This window comes from Lycorma delicatula, chromosome 5 (assembly GCF_047948215.1).
Source record: "Lycorma delicatula isolate Av1 chromosome 5, ASM4794821v1, whole genome shotgun sequence".
Lineage (NCBI taxonomy): Eukaryota > Metazoa > Arthropoda > Insecta > Hemiptera > Fulgoridae > Lycorma > Lycorma delicatula.
The window spans coordinates 177,895,401-177,917,908 of NC_134459.1; the positions used below are offsets into that span (position 1 = coordinate 177,895,401).

The following is a 22,508-nucleotide window of genomic DNA, read 5'->3' on the forward strand; positions in this document are numbered from 1 at the left end:
GTCCACAATGTTACCAAAGGAAGCACAGCAAATATGAGGAGCCCAAGATTTATCTGATCAACTAATTTACATCCAAAGTACAGTTCATACAACTTTTTTATCAGTGAAGTTATATTTCTTTCCGAGACTTCAACATTACCTCACCACAGAGTAGCAGAAATTGTTTGGATGATTAATGCAACTACAAGGCATTATTATATTATATAATAATAAATTATAATAAATAATATTGTTTAAAAATTAACACTTTATAAACGCACTAATTTAATAAACATACACTCTGGTGAACAAAATATACCTGCAAATTCAAAAGCCAGTACGTAGCTGCATGTTACACACGAGAACTCTCATTTGAATGAGAATTAAAAATATTTTTCTAGTCTGTATGACAATTTACAAGTAAATATAAAATAACTAATGAGCAGATATGTTTATTGTAAGATGAAAATAGGAAAATGAGTCACATTCTTGTTCATTTAATTTAGTGTGTAAATAATAAACATAACTAATGTCCAACAAATCAATGTGACAACAATTAAGGTACTGCAATAAATAAACAAAAGCTATTTAGTTGACAAATATTATAATAAAATGCTATGCTTTGGAGTTCAGGCATAATATACTACCTGAAAATAAGATTGGTAATTACAAAAAAATTAAGCCTGATAGAAAAATTCTGATTATATATATAAGAATCAGTTATTCACTCTCATCTAACAAAATCATTGTTGATCAGTGTAATCTAATATGCAACAATTTATTACTTGCCACTGTTTGTATGTGAGTATTGATGTGTTTGTTACACAGGTTTAGGTGAGGGGTGTTGAGAGATTTGCCCTGAGTGAGGCAGAACTACCATAACCACTACCTAATTTAATGATTGCTGATCTAATTAAATGCCAATCTCTGTGATGGAGTGGTAGCATCTTGGGTTTTCATCCGGAGGTCCCAGGTTTGAATCCCAGTTAGACATAACATTTTTCATATGCTACAATATTCCATTTCCATATCCCACGCCCAAGCGTCAAGCTTATGTGGCAATATCACCACGTCCAGAAAAAAAAAGAATTAGTCACTCATGAATGTTTTTGTTATGATTGATCAACAGCGGGATAATAGAAATATTATATTATATAATTACGATTAGTAAACTGATTAATTCTATATAAATTCAACAGTTGCAAAAGATAAAAATTTTAAGCAGACAATCATGTAACTGAAAAGTGGAGGAAATCAAAGAAAATAACCTTGTAGATGATGAGATATTAAGTTACCATGACAGTAGTAAGTAATTATAGTTTATTAATTATGTATATTTATGTAAAATGCAGCAGATTGGAGTAACATTTTGGTAATGATAATCTATAATATATTGTACAATCTATAAATATGAGAAAAAGTTATATTATTTAGTGATATCAGATTACATAAATCCTAATAGCAAGAGCATATAATCTGGTCTTATATAGTCTGTTGAGTTGTACATTTTGATACCTCCATGTGCCACCTAATTCTAGGGATGGGTGTGGCCTTCCCTTAAGAATGCCTAATATTTTCTTGGATGATTCCTAAGTATCTGGAAGAAAAGGAATGAGGTTATCTGTGATATATTTAAGCTAGTTAATGCAAAATCATTAATATGCTTTCTCAGTCATACGTAAATCAAACAATCTCTCAAGGAATTGTAAGTGAGATAAGCGAGGGGATTTGGAGCAAACCTGTGTTTATCTTTTTATCCCTTTGGGTTTGTTTACTGTTCTTTCAGTCCTTTAGCGAGTAGGTTTTCTTTTTCTCACTATTCAACCCTTTCCTTCAACTTTGAATTCTTCTGTTTCAGGGTGTTTTTTGGATCTTAGTTTCACGGCTAGGAGATAAATTAAAAGGATAAGGTGTATCTCTATTATGTTTATCTTGGCATTTGAGAGGTTTGGTGGGGATGTCCTTCTTATTTACCTGTCTCTGAATTACATTTCTTATCTGGTAACTCAATAAAAACTCTAGTATGGGACTGAAGGGCTTGTAAAGTAAAGCTAATTCAACTAATTAATACATAGATACACGTTTCTGACTATTCCAACACTAATATAGAATATCATTCCTTCAGTTCTTGATTCAGCTAATTTTCTGCTTACCTGGTAAAAGTAATTACTATGTTCTCATTATATTTAGATTAATTTGTAATAAAGATTTTGAGTTTAAGCAAAGTGCAAAGCGGTGCTTGCTTTATGTCACTTGATGTAAATGATTTTTTTCTAAAGGGGCTAATGTACTGTCCTGAGTTTATTTTATATTCTAAAATAAAAATAAAACAAATGGATTATTTTTAATAAGATTACATTATCCTAGAATATGTAGTAAGCTCTAAAACACTGCCATATGTTGCCCCAGTTGCACCCAATTTTGAACATTAAGTCGAAGGTGCCGATCAATATAATGGGAATGGTAATATAAAAATTTCTTTGCTTTCTTATTTAGAAATAAACATCTATGTGTTTTATTATTAATAGATTACAGATTCTTAGCTCTTTCTTCCAAACTTCCTCTAGTAAAAAGTTAAAACTTATTTTTTTATTATTTTTGTTGCAACTTATTATCATGTTATGTTGTTATGTTGGCTAAAGTTGGCTAAAGCCAACTTTAGCCAACAAGATTATACGTGTAAAGAAAACATCAATGATAAGTTCACATTTTCATTTACCAGGAAATATTATGTCTATAAAAAAAAATTTGTAACCAAAATAAAGATCTATAGGGTCTTATCGTCCCTCTTCTAAATTTAAGCTTTATAACTCAAAAATAAAATTCAAATTAAATTTTAAAAATAAAGTATAATTTTCGTCAAACCTTTCAAACTAACAACCAAGCTTGTTATATTACACAATGGACTTATGTTTCATCAAACTGTTAAGTGAATGTATGATTGAATATAATTTATGAAACAGAAAATTGACAATGAATCGAACATGATTACTGCTATAATTAATCGGATCAGTTAATTAACAAAATATCGCATCACCATTTACTGAAGAACAGCACTGATTAGCTTAAAGAGAATAAATTAATCAAAATAATGAATGAAGGACAGAAATGATAGAATAAGATTACTGTCTAGCCAGGTGACATACTGATATACATCATTTTTTCACATACTGATAAAATTGACATCTCAATTCAACAACTGAATTCATCTTTTCCTATGTCAATAATGTACACTTGTCTCAGAATGTAAGGTGTTCTTCTATAACTTATTTGATTGTTGCTACTCTTTAATCAACTTTTACCATATGCCATGAGTATTGTTACCCATATTTTATGTTTTTTAATAATTTATACAACTACTAAAACATATTTATGAACAACATACTGTCTTAGCATTTTTCAGAACAGGAGCACTTTCAAGCAGGTTCTTGTCTTTAGAGGTATCTTTATATAAACAGAAATATGTTAAAAGATGGACTGTATGCATAAAATTATTTCATGCAATCTATGCATACTGGTATTATATAAAAACTATTTTCTATCATAGCATTGGTATTTTAAGTAAGTTTGATGAACAACATTATTCAAAATGATGATAATTTAAAATTATTACATAATTAATGATCAACTTTCAGTTAATTAATGACATAGTTACTTTTTCATAATAAATACTTTCTGATAATTAATTATTCCTTCCAGTCTGAAAGTACTGAAACTTTTACTTTGTAAGAATCTTTTGGAGCGAATTAGCAGTATGTTAAACAACTGGGTTATCAATATCACTGTTAATGGCAAATGCGAATTTAACAAAAATAATATTACTTGTAAATGAACAAACAACATAGATCAAATATATTTAATATAATATGATACTAAAGGTTTTGGGGGTTCCTAACCTTTTTCAGAGAGTTGCCATCAGTAGCACTGTTGGTAACTACTGAAGGAGGATCGGCCAACTGAAATTCTATTTTAAAAGTCTACTTTGCAATTAATTCTCAATTTTTGTATTTGTTCGTGAACATTAACCAACTATTCCAGTTTAATGTTACTACTGAAAGTTTCAGTTATTTATAAATTATTACATTTGACAGATATTTTTGTCAAAATATGGTGCTATACTAGAGGTGTGGCACAGTATACGTCAATTATAAATAATAGATTCTTGCATTTTTTAACTTTTAAGAATAATTTTATAGTGTTATAAGTATATCTATCAACTTCCTCATAAAAAATCTACTGCATTTGATGACTTGCAACTTTAACAAAATATATTGTGTTTTGGTAGTTAGTTAACATTATTAATAAATTACAAGTACAGATTTCAAATATTAACATGACAAAACAGTTCATTCATTAAAAAACTGCATATTGCTACAAAATGTGTAAATAAATAACTATTAATATATTATACCATTACTGTTAGAAACAGTGACAAAACATTTTTATTTTACTTGCTGCCTATTTAATAAAATACAGAAATTTATTAACTTCATCAAAAGTAATATTGATTTAAAAGAAAAGGCAGAAGAGTTTTTTTAGGTATCCAGTAATTTCTACTTTTATGGTTCAACACTTTCCATGAATCAATTTATCTTAAGTTTTAAGTTATTAAAAACTTCATGCAGTAAGAAACTAACAGTAACATAATATATGCAACTTTATCAATAATTAAAAAACAAATTGACAGTGGTTGGAATAAAATGAAATGTGGTGGTTGAAATAAAATGGAAAACATCGATTAGATAAATAATAAATTACAATAGTTCTACTGACTTATATGATAAATAAATAACATGTAATTAATCAAATAACAGTTTCTAAAATTCAGTCTGCTTAAATGTTAAAATTTAAAAATGTATGTGTTTTCTAAATTGAATTTGGTATACCTTAATTTATGGTGAAAGTTGTAAAACTACGTAAAGTTCTAAAAAAGACTGATTTGATCAAAAACTACCTAAAACTGAGGTAAACTTTTTACAACTTTCTCTTAAATTATTCATTATGAATAATAATAAATAACTTAAAAATTAAATTTGATTACAATGCACTGATCTTTTTTTGTGTTTAGTCAGACAACCAGAGAATATCCCCTAAAATGTCAAACAAAACATTGTAGGTAGATAGAACTATTATAAATAATATTAATTTAAATAAAACATGATGTCATTCCTACATCATGTAAGAAAAGTTACTTCTGCTTCATGCTCAAGGTTATTGATAAATAAATGTTATCATGCATCCTGCAACTTATCAATAATTATTAATATGTTCAGTTAAAATTGAATGAAAAGCACATATTTAGAAGTTTTTAAAAATAGAAGGCTGCCTAAATGTATTTTCATATTTTCTTTTTTTTCAGAGGGTATTGCTTCTAGTGGTATTATGTTTTTAGCAACATATATTTTTCAATTATTTAATATTTAATATTAAATATGAAGTAAAATTTTGAAAGTTCTATAAAATATGGGTGAATGTTTTAATCTTTTTAGAGTGCAATTTGATAATTTTTATTATAGGTTATACAACTTTTCAGTGTATTAATTTGTTAAAAAAAATCATAAAATGGTTTAAATTATAAATGAGGAAATAAAAACCTGCATGAAATTTTCCAGTTCATATGGAATAATTTACAACACAATTATTATGATCGGTTGAAAACTTTTAAACAACAGTTTTTCCCTCAAGATCATTCAATTACAAAATATATATTTCTAAAGTTGATCTTTTCAACTTTATAATATCAATATAATTTCAATATAGTATAAAATAAATTCAACTTGATCCACCCAAATACATAATTGAATAAAATAAAATGACACCTTATTTTTTCATATAATCTCTACAAAAGCACTTTCACGGCAACCTGCATCTTCAGTTGTAGATTTTTTCTTTTTTGTAAAATATTTAGTTATAATATTATATAGTTATAATATTTTTTATATATATATACATATTTAATAATAATAATAATAATAATAATAATAATAATAATAATAATAATAATAATAATAATAATAATAATAATAATAATAATAATAATAATAATAATAATAATAATAATAATAATAATAATAATAATAATAATAATAATAATAATAATAATAATAATAATAATAATAATAATAATAATAATAATAATAATAATAATAATAATAATAATAATAATAATAATAATAATAATAATAATAATAATAATAATAATAATAATAATAATAATAATAATAATAATAATAATAATAATAATAATAATAATAATAATAATAATAATAATAATAATAATAATAATAATAATAATAATAATAATAATAATAATAATAATAATAATAATAATAATAATAATAATAATAATAATAATAATAATAATAATAATAATAATAATAATAATAATAATAATAATAATAATAATAATAATAATAATAATAATAATAATAATAATAATAATAATAATAATAATAATAATAATAATAATAATAATAATAATAATAATAATAATAATAATAATAATAATAATAATAATAATAATAATAATAATAATAATAATAATAATAATAATAATAATAATAATAATAATAATAATAATAATAATAATAATAATAATAATAATAATAATAATAATAATAATAATAATAATAATAATAATAATAATAATAATAATAATAATAATAATAATAATAATAATAATAATAATAATAATAATAATAATAATAATAATAATAATAATAATAATAATAATAATAATAATAATAATAATAATAATAATAATAATAATAATAATAATAATAATAATAATAATAATAATAATAATAATAATAATAATAATAATAATAATAATAATAATAATAATAATAATAATAATAATAATAATAATAATAATAATAATAATAATAATAATAATAATAATAATAAGCCATGTTAGGTTTTAGTAAGTGTTCTAGCATAATAATTGATCATTTAACTGATTGATCAATTTAATATTATCATATATTTTTTACTTAAAAGGTTAAAGTTAAAAGGTTCGGTTAACGTAGAATTAACTCCTTTTATTCGCTACGAATCATTCTATTAATTAATAACAGTTCTGTTCAAGGTAGAGAATTATAATCTGTATGCCAAGATACAGTGTATATTATTCACTTACGTTCAACAGGTACCTACGTCCATCTCATAATGTTCATTACATTTACTTGTGTTGCACTTATAGTATAAGTATACTCGGGAATGCACGTATTAGTAGAATGCACAAGATAAGCTTTATCTGGATAAGCTTTATCGGACTTACTTCTAGCCGAGTGGCAGGAGGCCTGGAACATCTCACCTACTGGTGTATGGACTAGTAAATTAATTCCGAGAATTGATGCAGAGAGGACTGGGTGAGGTAGCTCCTTTCTGGACATGGCGAATTTGAAGCCTACCTGCATCGATTTGGCAGGAGAGCGTCTCCTCTATGCAGGTACTGCGATCTTGAGGATATCGTTGAGCACACCATCTACCATTGCCAGCGGTGGGATGTGGGCATTGATTAACCTTTTGTAAATTAATTACATTAGTTTTAATATATAATAAAATTATATAAACACAGAATTGAATAATGACTTGGTTCAATTGTAGGTAAAAAAACAGAAAGATCCCGGCCTGGAACTTTAACCGTAGCAATTAAAATTAGTATGAAGCTATATTAACTGACAAAAAAAGATTTATTGTATAATAAATCAAATAATTTGAAAAATATACAATCAAATACACCTTCAATGTGTATGTATAGATTTCATATATTATACATATTAGTATAATAAAATATTTATATAATATAATTAACAAATTGAAAATCAATAAAGCTCTAAATCTTCAATCGACAACAGTCAAAAGGTTTTCACTTCTATGGATTTAAATTCCTTTGGTAAGTGATTAAATATTTTTGGACTTAAAAAAAGAATAACATTTAAATAACTCAATCCTTGTCCTAGGAGCAACTTCACTATCCGCTTGCCGTGAAGTCTTCTAACCAAAGTACCAAGGATCCTATCCTGTTTACAACCTTCATAATACGTCATTGGTATTCTATAGAAATACATATGATGCAGTGGCAAGATCTTAAGTTTCTGAATAATGGGAAGGATTCATGCATCTACTTTTACCCCAATATTATACGTACTGCTTGCTTCTGAGCAATATAAACAGATCTTAAAACACTGTAGTAAACTCCAACCCATACTTTAACCTTGACTCTTAAAAAGCGATAATACAGTGATATTATACTCTATATTAGTTGTAAGAGCACTAAATCTCACAAACTTACACAAAAAAGTAATTTACTGACCTGGAACTTCTTCAAAAGGGGCACTATCATATCAATCACCAAAAATTTCAGCACCTGTTTTCCTTACACGATAATATAGTAGCCCATACTATGATGATAGAAATTCTTTGTTGAATTTATCAAACACCATCACAATCCTTAAACCATTATATTACAAGTATATCTCTGAAGTGTAGTTTTCTACAGTCTCAGGTCAACAGTTCCTGAGATGTGTGCTTAATTGAAACCCAACCACCAAAGAACACCAGTATCCAAGAACCGTAGAACTCTTGACTTAGAAATCAGCTGATTTGCAATGACGAGTTAACCATTACACCAGCTCGATGAGCTTAACTTACACTTTATTCATTGTAAAGTGTAATCTGTAGTATAAAAATTTTTTGAAAATTTCTTCCTAATTTGTAAATTGTACAATTTTTTTTAATAAAAATACTTCTTTAAATTAATACGTTCTTTCTTTACTTTAATCATGTTCATCACAAACTCTTATATAACTTACTTCTAAAATATAAACCTGACTATAAAATTGTAACATAGTTGAGCTAGCCTCCTCTATGAATCATGAGACCTTGCTGTTGGTGAGGGGGCTTGAGTGCTCAGGGATACAGAGTAGCTGGACCGAAGGTGCAACCATATCGGAGAGGTATCTGTTGAGAGCCAGACTAAGGAATGATTCCTGAAAGAGGGCAGCAGTTCTTTCAGTAGTTGTTAGGGGCGTGAGTCAGAATGACTTAAACGGCCATATCAACATCACTCAGTCCTCTGAGTACTGCGCAGCTGAAAGCAATGGAAAACTACAGCTGCTTTTTTTTCCACGAAAATGTAGCTCTCTGCATTTTCAAATAGTAATGATGGAGGCGCCTTCCTTGGTAAAATATTCCGTAGGTAAACTAGTTCCCCGTTCGGATCTCCGGGTGGGGACTACTAAGGAAGAGGGTCATCAGAAAATTAAAAAATAGCATTCTACGAGTCGGAGCATGGAATGTTAGAAGTTTAAAAAAGGTTGGTAGGCTAGAAAATTTAAAAAGGGAAATGGATAGGATAAATGTGGATGTAGTAGGAATTAGTGAGGTTCGGTGGGAAGAGGAAGGCGACTTTTGGTCAGATGATTATAGAATAATTAACTCGGCTTCAAATAATGGGCAGGCAGGAGTAGGATTCATAATGAACAAGAAGATAGGGAAGAGAGTAGAGTATTTCAAAACGCATAGCGATAGACTCATTGTAATAAGGATAAAATCAAAACCTAAACCGACAACGATTGTTAACGTCTATATGCCTACAAGCACCCATGATGATGATGAGGTAGAGTATGTATACGAAGAGATTGATGAAGCAATTAAAACACATAAAAGGAGATGAAAATTTAATAATAGTTGGAGATTGGAATGCAAGCATTGGAAAAGGCAAGGAAGGAAATATAGTGGCTGAATACGGGCTGGGCAAAAGGAATGAAAGAGGGGACCGACTTATAGAGTTTTGCACGAAGTATAATTTAGTAATTGCCAACACCCAATTTAAAAATCATAATAGAAGAATATACCCTTGGAAAAAGCCAGGCGATACTGCAAGGTATCAGATAGATTATATCATGGTTAAGCAAAGATTTAGAAATCAACTCGTTGACTGCAAAACTTACCCAGGAGCAGACAATGATAGCGACCATAGTATGGTGTTAATGAAATGTAGATTGGGGTTTAAAAACCTGAAGAAAAGGTGTCAGATGAATCGGTGGAATTTAGAGAAGCTTGAGGAAGAGGAGGTAAAGAAGATTTTTGAGGAGGACATCGCAAGAGGTCTGAGTAAAAAAGATAAGGTAGAAAATGTAGAAGAAGAATGGGAGAATGTTGAAAAGGAAATTCTTAAATCAGCAGAAGCAAACTTAGGCGGAATAAAGAGAACTGGTAGAAAACCTTGGGTTTCAGACGATATATTGCAGCTGATGGATGAACGTAGGAAATATAAGAATGCTAGTGATGAAGAAAGTAAAAGGAACTATCGGCAATTAAGAAATGCTATAAACAGGAAGTGCAAACTGGCGAAAGAAGAGTGGATTAAAGAAAAGTGTTCAGAAGTAGAAAGAGAAATGAACATTGGTAAAATAGATGGAGCATACAGGAAAGTTAAGGAAACTTTTGGGGTACATAAATTAAAATCTAATCGCTGTCATGATACTGAGAAAATATACTTTGAAACAGTTTGAAACTCAAAAGTGGAATTGTTCAAATATAAAGAAATGTATTCACAAGAAAGAACAACTTTTAGATTCAAGACGGTTGGACAAATGTTGAAAAAGTTTAGATTTGTCATGTATCTGTGAAAAAAGACCAGTGTCATCTGTACACCAGTTATAAATACAACTAAAGAGGATTATAATAATTACATAAAAAATAAAAGGGATGCTAGGAAAGAGAAGGAACAAGATAATTGAGTAATGAAGGGGTTAATGTGTTCACAATGGATTTAGGAAAAGTGCTTATGGAACCAAACCTTAAAATTTCAGCTATTTATTACAAACAAACTCTGTGTGGATAATTTTACATTTTATAGTTACAAAAAAAGGACTGCTACTTATGACATGAATCAGAAGGTGGTATCATCTCCCAAGAATTTTCTTTTGTTGTTTGCAATTTTATTTTTTAAAAGACTTGTGTAAAATCAGGTGAAACCGTCATCTTATTTACTGATGGTTGCCCCTATCAGTATAGGAATTTGACATTATCTAATGTTTTTTTATTCATCAGAGTCAAAAGCTGAATATTGTAATTATTCAAAAATTTTGTGGGAAAGGTCAGGATTAAATTATGTATTGTCTATTTGGCCAGGATGTAGTGCAGGAGATCCAAACATAACTGATATCAGATCTATGAGATACAGTTCTGATGGAATTTATTATAAATTAAAATATGTGAGTGGAAACCTCTTCCTAGGCATTTCAGCAAATTTGGAGAAGAAAATACAAAGTTTCTGAAAGCATTATACTCACAAGACTAGAAAAATTATGAACAAAAGTACAACCATCTTTCAACAGTTTAAATTGTTCATTCCAACCGATTACAATTCATTTTATGACAGCTTAAATCATGAGTAATAATTATATTCAAGGAGTTCAAATTCTCATATTTTTGCAAGTTCTGCTACCTCTGTTTTTAGTATTTTTTCTATTATTCTTTTCTTTAATTTTTATAATTTTTTTTATTTTGTTTAATCAAAGTTTTTGATGTGCGTTTGGTATATTAACTTTGGTACGAACAGTGAAGTTAAGAAGAAATGTTTAAAAAGTTATTATACGAGTATGCAATTTTCTTCTTTATAAAACTTGTAATTTTTAACAATAAAAAATTTTACTGTTATTATGATCTTTTATTGGCTAAATTTCCTTCAGCATTTGAAAAAACTGTTATGTCTGCTTTAGGTGCCATTGCAAAATCTGCTAAGTTTTATTTACAAAGAAAATATGGCTACTATCATGGTTTTATAATATTTGAGACCACTACAACTTAATAATATTTGAAAAATTATGAATTAATAATGAGGATAACTTTTAGCTTCCTAGTGAAACAATTTAGCAGGTTTTGACTGCCAGCCAACATTATGAAAAATAAAAAAATTATACAATAAATATATATATATATATATATATATATATATATATATATATGTATATATGTAATTTAAATATATATATGTATATAATTCCAGTACTGAACAGGAAAACTTACACACACTCATAATATCATTCAGAATAGAAAACATAACTTCAAATAAAAATGACAAATTATTAAAATACATGTTTTAATGTAATAGATATAGAATTTAATACCAATTGAAGCTGTGGATAATGTGAAAACCAATCATTGGAAATTATTATGGTAAATATTGAAAAAAAAGGAAAATGCATGTCGTATGGAAAGTATTTCATCAGCCTTAAAATAAGCCCATATTGGACATTCTAGCCCAAAAATGTCAGAAGAAAATTGCTTTTAATGATTCAAATAGTTGTTCTCCTTTACCCAACCAAAAAAAAACTTATTGGTTTCTCACATCAGAATGAAATGTTATGAAAATCATTACTGTGTTGCATTACAGAAGTAGATTTTACACATGTTTTTGTACAATTCAAATGAATGACTATGATATAGTTTCATACTACTTAAACATTTAAATGTAAAGCAACATTTTATATTATTGTATCATTATCCACCGATAAATCTCAACAGTTCAAAAATTTTGTTAACTCTGATGATCTATAGGAACCAGTTTATTTTATACGGCTAATGCTATTTAAATTTGGCCTTACTTCAAACCCTTCATTTTCCAGGATGGTATTCTTCGAGACATTTTAAATGTCGTTTGACCATCAGGTTATATTCAGTGGTTTTCCATCTTATTCATGACTAAAAATTGAGAAACAATGTTTACTCTTATTAATGTGTTAGACTGAAGTCTATAAACCTGACAGATGAGATAAAAGGAACACCTTATCACAAATACAAACAATAACAGTGGATAAATCTAATATATAAATTTCAATTCTCAAGGTATAAGAATGACTGAATCTACTGATTCTATTTCAACTGTACTTTTTGGCATTTAGCTGGGTCATTTTTCATGGAGTAAAGCCATAAAAACAAATAAAATCCTGCTATAATAATTTTCATAGTTATTTTTACAAAATTATTTAGTTGTAAACTGACAAAACAATGCATAAATATGCAACAACTTTTAATTTTTGTCTTAATTATTTTTATTTTTAGTTTTACATCTTTATGAAATTTTTTTTTCATTAAGCTTTAAAAACTTTCATGTCTGCTAGCCATCAAATGACATTTTCTGAAGGTCAAAAGAATATTAAGGTTTAACTACTAGCTTGAGTGATAAGAATTTTGATGAAATCATCTATGTTACATTTCAGAAGAATGAAAATATTTTATGAATTGTTTTCATTCTAAAAAAAAAAAATTATGTTTTCAGTCTGAACTTGTCTGCAAATTAGAATAAAACATAGATGGATGGCTTTTAAGGTAAACAATATTCAGTTAAGATAAGAAAAATAGCAAATCAATTTATGTTGTAACAGGCTTATTACTTGAGATGCCATCTATCCAGAGGATGTTTTTGATATGAAAAAGAGATTGGAAAATTTTAATCTATAGGATGAAAAATGGAATGTCTTTTTTAATCTATAGGATGAAAAATGGAATGTCTTGGAACAAACTTAGACAAGATTTTGCTGAAATTATGTAAAACATGACTTTACCTTGATATTCAGTAAACACTTTCACAAGGAAATATAAACAACTGACAAAAATATCACAGTAGGTAAAAAAAAAGATGATTAGCAAAGTAAATAGATGTAGCAAATTTTTGAGGCAATGACAATAATTCATTCTCTCACACCTGAGTGAAGGAAGTCCATATTAGCTGTGATTACCTCGATTTATCATGCAGGTATAGAAATCTACATCAAATAATAATTAAGAGACACGAATGAGAATGAACAATATTGAAACGCAATTATTTCAACAAGATATCAATCTAATAACCTTTTTCATGGAAACATAGTTAATCATTGCCCTGAAATACATACTCTTACAAGTTAAATCTATTTCGTTATTTTAAGAATAAATACTTATAATTCTGTTTGAATATCTACACTTACGTAAAGTATTATTGCAGTATGATGTAAGTATAAGTATTTGCCCATTTCTTGGTTTACTGCAATTCTCAATTCCTTTCCGTTCTGTACGAATCTTTTAATCTTGATTTATTTACTATATCCTACATCCTCAGATTTCTGTTTTATATAATTATTTACCTTCATCTGCAGTTTTTACTTTATACACTTCTCACCATCATCAAATTAACTAAAATATTTTGCCATTCTTTAACAAAATCTTTATATAACAAACTACCAGTACTTGCAAAGTGTTTCAACAACCTTTCACAGTCCGTTTTCACACCAGATGAAGGTTTATCTCCCATTTTTCTACTTATAAATCACTTATAGTACCAAGAATGTAAAAAAAATTAATATCTGCAAAACAAAAGTAATCACTAATATATTACATTGTAAAGTTACATCAGTGAGAAACAATAAATATTTTATACAAATCAATACTTAATCTTATATTTACATTGCATATAATATAACATAATGGATAAATAGCCTCCATAAATAACTAAACAACTTACCATCATTTCTCTGAAATGACAAAGAAAAAATCATGGGAAACTGATGAATGTGAAGCTTTCTTATAAAATATTCATATGGATATTAGTTTCATGAAAGTTCTCTTCTTGATACAAAACCACTACATTCATAAATAAGTAATGAACAGAAGATATTATTGCACTAGTATTAAATGTAATCACCAGACTATATGAAGATCCAAAGTGATAATGCTGTGGATCCGAACCTACCAAGGTAAAGTGTTTACAGGATATTTATGTTTAAGGATATTTATCTTAAGTTGTTAAATGTTTTAAAATTTAGTATTGATATGAAGTTTTAAAAAATAAATACAGTATTCTAAATTAAATTTTTTTGAAGATTCTTAAGAACAAAAAAGTCAGCTTCCTCATATTAAGTTCTAGTATGTTTACTTTTAAATTAATCTTGTAGGCATTTTAATAAACTGCCAGTGTTATATTTCCATTCAGACAATAAAATAACTGGCAAGTAAAACAACTGAGAAGAGAGCTGCTATAGTCTACTTACAAAATGACACAGAATTCATTTTGTTCTTATGCACATTTTTATTTTATAATCCAATTGGTAAGTATAACTAAAATAATTATGACAATCAATGATTTAACTTAATTGTGAATCTCTATATATGTTGTATTTTTAATATAAAGGGCTTAATTAGTTTCCAAAATCAAAGTGTCATCATTTCAAGGGGAAAATCGAATTAATGTAATGATAAAATTACTTTTCTCTGGCTTTGTTCCCCAATATTTTTCATCACGTCAAAAAAAAAGTGTTAGATAAAAAACATCTCTTTGGCGAAGACTCATGTTTTTTCTGTGATCTAGTTTTTCTAACCTTACTTTATGTAGCTGTATCAACCAGCCGCCTGCTGTTCGATTTATTTAGTTTTGTTACTACGAGAATGGCTTCCAGCGAGGGGAAACCAGAAATGCAACAAATAGACTTATCAAAATTAAATATTCAGCAGTTAAATCAATTGAAACAACAGCTTGATCAGGTAGATAATATATGATAAAAAGTTTTATTATTTATTTGTGTTATAAATATTTTATTACAAGATGAATAATTATTCATTTTTTGACATATCTTTAAATCTTCTATCCTCAGTTTTCTAAATTGTGTGTTTTGTTCGTGTTTTCGTAAAACTAAACGGTTTATTATTGATTTTCCCTCCCTCCTACTTTGCGAGAGCTATTTTTCTCTTTCACTTTATAGGCAAAAAAAAAAAATCAAAATTAAAAGAACAGTTTCTTTAGTCAGAACTGTGTTAGCAACTGACATGTAATAAATATTAACCAGAAAATAGCCAACTTGAACACATTTGATTATTCTTATTAAAGGAATAGAAGTTGTGATATTTGATTATTGGTTTGATGTTATGATTTTCTGTTAACTGTGAGCTAATTATTCTGAAAAAAAAAAAAAACAGTTAGAAAAACTATATACAGTTTGCACTTGGTGCTATAGGTTGCCCAAATTACTTTTTTTGGGGGTCTTGTTTCGTTCCTACAGTAGCTCTTTTTAGGTAGGACAGTAGTAGTTTGTATTAGTTAAGTTGGTTACAAAAAACTTATTGTGCAATTGAAGAATAGGCCGGCCATACGCTATTTGTTCTATTCCTTTAATATGTTTTTTGCTTTTTTAGATTTTATTTTGGTGTATTCCACTCTATGTGGTATTTCTAGTTTTAAAAAATTGTGAATTCAAGCAAAAAATACTTGATTTCGACGTCTGGGATAAGTAGGGTTAAGGAATTGTAACTTGAAATTCTAAATATTCATCATTTAATTGCAAAATCACAAGGAAAATTTAAAAATTTAAAAACAAAATTAAAAAGAAGTCTTGTCAGTTGTTGAATGCAAAAGAGCCTAACTCTTCTGGTTTCTGATAAATTTGGTAGTTTTTTACCATATTCAGAGTGCTATGTATTTTGAGGGTTATTGTTCTTGATTATATTGTATTATTTATGTTGTATTAGTAACCATATCACCCAAGATAATCGCGTTTTTCACTATCAAATACATATACTGATTAAACGGAATTATAAATAACCCATCATGAATAATTGTAAAAAGAAAGAGAATTTATTGTTTTAATGTTGACTGTGAAAAACAATTTTGTTTTATTGATTTTAAACCCAAATGTATCTGAATTTTGTGTAATAATAGTGTGGGGCCCCCAATAACTTTTGAATTTATTTTGTGCCCTTACTGACCAAATGATTGCCAACCTCTGATCTAGAACATAATACCACATGAGCCCGTGCACTTCAACTTCAGTTAACAAATTACATTAAAGAACACCATCCTGCTATAAAACAATCTATTTCTCTGATCGGGCTAATATATAAAAAGAATTTTTTAAATGTCAGCTATCACAAAACAGATTTTGGACTTGATGTAGAATGGCAATTTTTGCATTGTATCATGAGAGAAATACCTGTGATGGCATAGGGTGTGAAGTGATAAATGATGCCATCTGGGTTGGTCTAGTGGTGAACGTGTCTTCCCAAATCAGCTGATTTGAAAGTTGAGAGTTCCAGTGTTCAAGTCCTAATAAAGTCAGTTATTTTTTCACGGATTTGAATACTAGATCATGGATACCGGTGTTCTTTGGTGACTGGGTTTCAATTAACCACACATCTCAGGAATGGTTGAACTGAGACTGTACAAGACTACACTTCTTTTACAGTCATACATATCATCCTCATTCATTCTCTGAAGTATTATCTGAATGTTAATTACCAGAGGCTAAACAGGAAAAGGATTTTCAAAAGTTTTATTGCATCCCTATTTTTAATTTTGATGATGTTTGGTGTATGATAACTACCCATCTTGCAGTGGCAAAATAATATTTCTTTATATTTAAAAAAATTTTTCTTGAGTAATAGACTATTTTCTAACTTGCCAACAAGTAAAAACAGCCATTTTCATCACGTTTTCCATGAACTGTAGCATTCTTAGTTCACATCAAAAAGGGCTTTTTGAAAAGAGTAAAGTAAATGTTTAAAATATTTCATTTTCAACACAAGATTTCTTCATTTCTGATTGTTGTTCTGTAGTAGAAACATTTGGAGCTGACATTTGTGATAATTCAATTTTTGAATTGTTCACCTCTGAAATAGAATATGACGTAGATTTCAGAATGATTTTTTTTAGTTTAGTGTGTTTTCAATAACAGTATGAATTAGCAGTGAAGTTGGCACATCATTTTTAGAGATATTTTCCAAAGATGAAACTTCAAATTTAGAATCAGATTTTCAGATTTTATCCATGTGACATTTACATAAAACATTCAAAGTCTGGTTTGCACAAGAAAGTTCTCTCATCAAAACAATTTTAGCTGCTTGCCATTTAGGTTTCATTATATTTTTATAATCTTTAACAAAAAATTTCTTACCTTTCTTGGATAAACTTGCTTATTTCCTTTGAAAAACTAACCTCACGAACACTGTTTACTACACAGTAGTTTCAACTGCAATGTACTTCGAAAATATCAATTTTGCTGCCTCATCCTCAATATGTAATTTATTGACTGTAGAATTCAATAAATACTAATTTAATATGTGTGTGATATGTGTTAATATCTTAAATAATTGCTTTTAATAATAATATGTTGTACAAAGTGCTTAAGTATGTGTGTATATATCAAAACATTGACATAATCCAATTGACAATCATAATAATAAATGCTATACATATGCACATACTTATTGGTATCTAGCAGGTGTGGCATTTTGGTGCAAAATACAAATTCAATATATTACATTAACTTTACTGATTAGATTATAGATCATGTTAGTTATCACCTCACATCCTTATACACCTGCTGTTGCAAATAAGAAACCAAATATTAAATAATTCCCTCAAATGTTCAACAAGCATTGTAAGTATTGTATTTTTGGCAACCCTTTTAGTCAATTTGGTATTTTTAAATATAAATTGGGAATATTGTATCTGAATTATGTTAAAACTTCTAAGCCTAGAAGTTTTAACATAACTTCTAGGCTTTTTTTTTTACTAAATGTGTTTTTAAGATGAAGTAGTTTATTCAGCCTAGAAGTTATGTTAAATACTTATTTTTTTAAATATTAGAAGAATGTTTTGATTGATCATAAAAAAGTTTTAGTTTAGATGATGTAGACTAAATTGTATGATGATATACCAATATTAAAAACAAAAATATAACCAAATTTAGTTCGACTTCTTATTTTAAATATATTTGTTCCTAAGATATTGCCTATTTTTGTAATTCTGTATTTTTCTATTTGAATATATTCCATGGGCTTTGGTTTCAATAATTCCTGACTAACAGCTTGTTTTGTAATTGTTATATAAAAATAGTCTTTGTTTCATAAAACTACTTATTTACTTATTTAGGAGACTAAATAGTGAATACCAACCTGTTTGTTAATCTATAGAAGATTAATTGTGGTAAATTTAATTTTATCTTGTTTGATGATCTTTACTGGAACTTATGTTATAATAATTTTTTTTTTTTTTTTAGGAGCTTATTTCTTTCAAGATTCACTTCAATCTTTAAAAATGGCCCAAAATAAACTTCAGGACTAAAGAAGTTTTGGAAAAAGTCACTCCAGAATCAAAAGGATCTGATGTTATGGTACCATTAACAGGATCTGTATCCTTTATTGTTCATAGTTTTATTTGAGTTAATTAAGGTATAGTCTTTGCAGCAAGATAGGTCAGTGATTCTTTATACTTATTCACAGTTGAAACCAGGTACAGTAGTGTGTAAATTGTTTGAACAGAATGTTATTTAATAAAAAGTAATTTTATTTAGAAAAAAGATCATAACTGTACAATTTGTGAATATCTAGTTTTTAATATCTCCTTTATTTGTAATGATTTCTTTTGGTGAGTTATTGAGTTAAATTCATTTATTAGTTTTTTCTATTAATTTTATGAATATATTTGTTCGAGACTTCACATTCACGATATGGCATTGATTCAACAAGTGTAGTACACTTTTTCTTTTCAATCTTTTCATCATGAAACTATACTGATATTGCTTTAATGAGGTCAATTTTTGTTGTATAATTCATTTTTGAGAATTGATTTTTGACTTGCCCAAAGATTTTCCATTTAGTTTAAGTCTAGGGAGTTACCTGGCCACAGGAGCACTTTAGGGTGAATCCATTGTCATGGGTGTGATATTTTCACAAGGATTTGCTCTTTCTAGAATTAAATAACAATAATTAACAACTTTCAGAAATTTGAAGAACATGAGAAGTCAATAGTATAAATATATTCACTTAATTTTTTTAAAGTTATTCCTTTTAAATTGTCCTGATATCCTAAGTACACTGTTTTGTCATGGGTGTGACAAAAACTGGACAGCTCACTCCATTTGCATTTTTACTGTTGTAAAAATCTGTGAATTTAATGGATTTTAATCTGTTAACTAGTAATAATGTGAAAAATCATTCTACAGTGATCATGTTCCATGGAAAGAATACTAACTAACTGTCCAAAATAAATACGAGAGGTTTTTAAATAAAAGAGGTTCTTTTCTGTCATGGGTATGACATATTTTTGTCACGGGTGTGACACTGTTCGATTTTAACAACAATGTTTGTTATTTTCAGGAGTTGCTGAGAGTTATTTATTAATATGTTTGATTAAATGAATAAAAACTGCTAAATAGGTGTAGTTATATTTAATTTTGTGAAATATAACATAGATCTAGTTTAAAAACTACAGAAACATCAATCTACATTATACTGTGACAGATCCATACAGACTGTTATGGTGGAAGCAGCCCTTAATGTACCTCCCCTGAAGCCCTGAATGATGGTTCAGGTAGCTTCATAACAATATCACTTGCAGACACAAGACTGTTGTCCTTTTGTTGTGGAAAGAAGAAAATCCAAGAATCTCTTTTCTTCCGTAAGAAATCTATTTGATAATCATAGTTTCTTTTCCCACAATTTGGCCAACAAAGTATTTCTTTGATCTCATACCTGCAAATTTAAGCAGAACAAAGTCATTGATTTCTAATTTGCATGTGTAAAATGTATTAGATTCTCCTTGATCTGAATTATTAGAATTCAGTTTTGTTCTAGATTCAGTATTTGAATCTGTGTAGATGTCCATCTTGCTGTTGAAAATTTGGCGTCTTTCAAATTTCAGCTACTATTTTGCCGAGCAACTAAACTGTCAGAGTCTTTAAACATATGCTTTAAACATGCTTTTACTGCAGAGTTGGGATTGGCCTTACATTTTCCCACCTCTTTTCCAGCATTTCCCTACTTTTGGTTATTTTTTATGATAATACAAAAACAACTTGAACTCTTTCAACAAATTTAGCACGTTCAAAGAAATCTTCAGCAGAATTCACAGTAAATTCCCTTGTCCTTATGTCATTCCACACCAATCTATGCACCCGCCAATTCCATCTACTGCCCTCTTTCCATGCGATGTTTTTTTTTTTTTGTCTTCAGTCATTTGACTGGTTTGATGCAGCTCTCCAAGATTCCCTGTCTAGTGCTAGTCGTTTCATTTCAGTATACCCTCTACATTCTACATCCCTAACAATTTGTTTTACATATTCCAAACGTGGCCTGCCTACACAATTTTTCCCTTCTACCTGTCCTTCCAATATTAAAGCAACTATTCCGGGATGCCTTAGTATGTGGCCTATAAGTCTGTCTCTTCTTTTAACTATATTTTACCATATGCTTCTTTCTTCATCTATTTGTCGCAATACCTCTTCATTTGTCACTTTATCCACCCATCTGATTTTTAACATTCTCCTATAGCACCACATTTCAAAAGCTTCTAATCTTTTCTTCTCAGATACTCCGATTGTCCAAGTTTCACTTCTATATAAAGCAACATTCCAAACATATACTTTCAAAAATCTTTTCCTGACATTTAAATTCATTTTTGATGTAAACAAATTATATTTCTTACTGAAGGCTCGTTTTGCTTGTGCAATTCAGCATTTTATATCGCTCCTGCTTCGTCCATCTTTAGTAATTTTACTTCCCAAATAACAAAATTCTTCTACCTCCATAATCTTTTCTCCTCCTATTTTCACATTCAGTGGTCCATCTTTGTTATTTCTACTACATTTCATTACTTTTGTTTTGTTCTTGTTTATTTTCATGCGATAGTTCTTGCGTAGGACTTCATCTATGCCGTTCATTGTTTCTTCTAAATCCTTTTTACTCTCGGCTAGAATTACTATATCATCAGCAAATCGTAGCATCTTTATCTTTTCACCTTTTACTGTTACTCCGAATCTAAATTGTTCTTTAACATCATTAACTGCAAGTTCCATGTAAAGATTAAAAAGTAACGGAGATAGGGAACATCCTTGTCAGACTCCCTTTCTTATAACGGCTTCTTTCTTATGTTCTTCAATTATTACTGTTGCTGTTTGGTTCCTGTACATGTTAGCAACTGTTCTTCTATCTCCGTATTTGAACCCTAATTTTTTTAAAATGCTGAACATTTTATTCCAGTCTACGTTATCGAATGCCTTTTTTAGGTCTATAAACGCCAAGTATGTTGGTTTGTTTTTCTTTAATCTTCCTTCTACTATTAATCTGAGGCCTAAAATTGCTTCCCTTGTCCCTATACTTTTCTTGAAACCAAAATTGGTCTTCTCCTAACACTTCCTCCACTCTCCTCTAAATTCTTCTGTATAGAATTCTAGTTAAGATTTTTGATGCATGACTAGTTAAACTAATTGTTCTGTATATCTCACATTTATCTGCCCCTGCTTTCTTTGGTATCATTACTATAACACTTTTTTTGAAGTCTGACGGAAATTCTCCTTTTTCATAAATATTATACACCAGTTTGTATAATCTATCAATCGCTTCCTCACCTGCACTGCACAGTAATTCTACAGGTATTCCATCTATTCCAGGAGCCTTTCTGCCATTTAAATCTTTTAATGCTCTCTTAAATTCAGATCTCAGTATTGTTTCTCCCATTTCATCCTCCTCAACTTCCTCTTCTTCCTCTATAA

The 22,508-nt window shown here is 28.3% G+C and overlaps 1 protein-coding gene across 8 annotated transcripts in view; it reads left to right on the plus strand.

Annotated features, from left to right (window-relative positions):
- Window positions 1-22,508, plus strand: part of LOC142325625 (putative prefoldin subunit 5) — a 91,250-nt gene that overhangs the window by 23,399 nt on the left and 45,343 nt on the right. For 7 of the 8 annotated variants that reach the window (XM_075367618.1, XM_075367615.1, XM_075367619.1 and 4 more), the window contains exons 1-2: window positions 15,340-15,507; window positions 19,017-19,148. In XM_075367618.1, the coding sequence (XP_075223733.1) occupies window positions 19,128-19,148 (21 nt within the window). In that variant the 5' untranslated portion in view covers window positions 15,340-15,507; window positions 19,017-19,127. Of the gene's footprint in view, window positions 1-15,339; window positions 15,508-19,016; window positions 19,149-22,508 lie in introns of those variants that run through there. The other variant, XM_075367613.1, reaches the window with a different exon arrangement.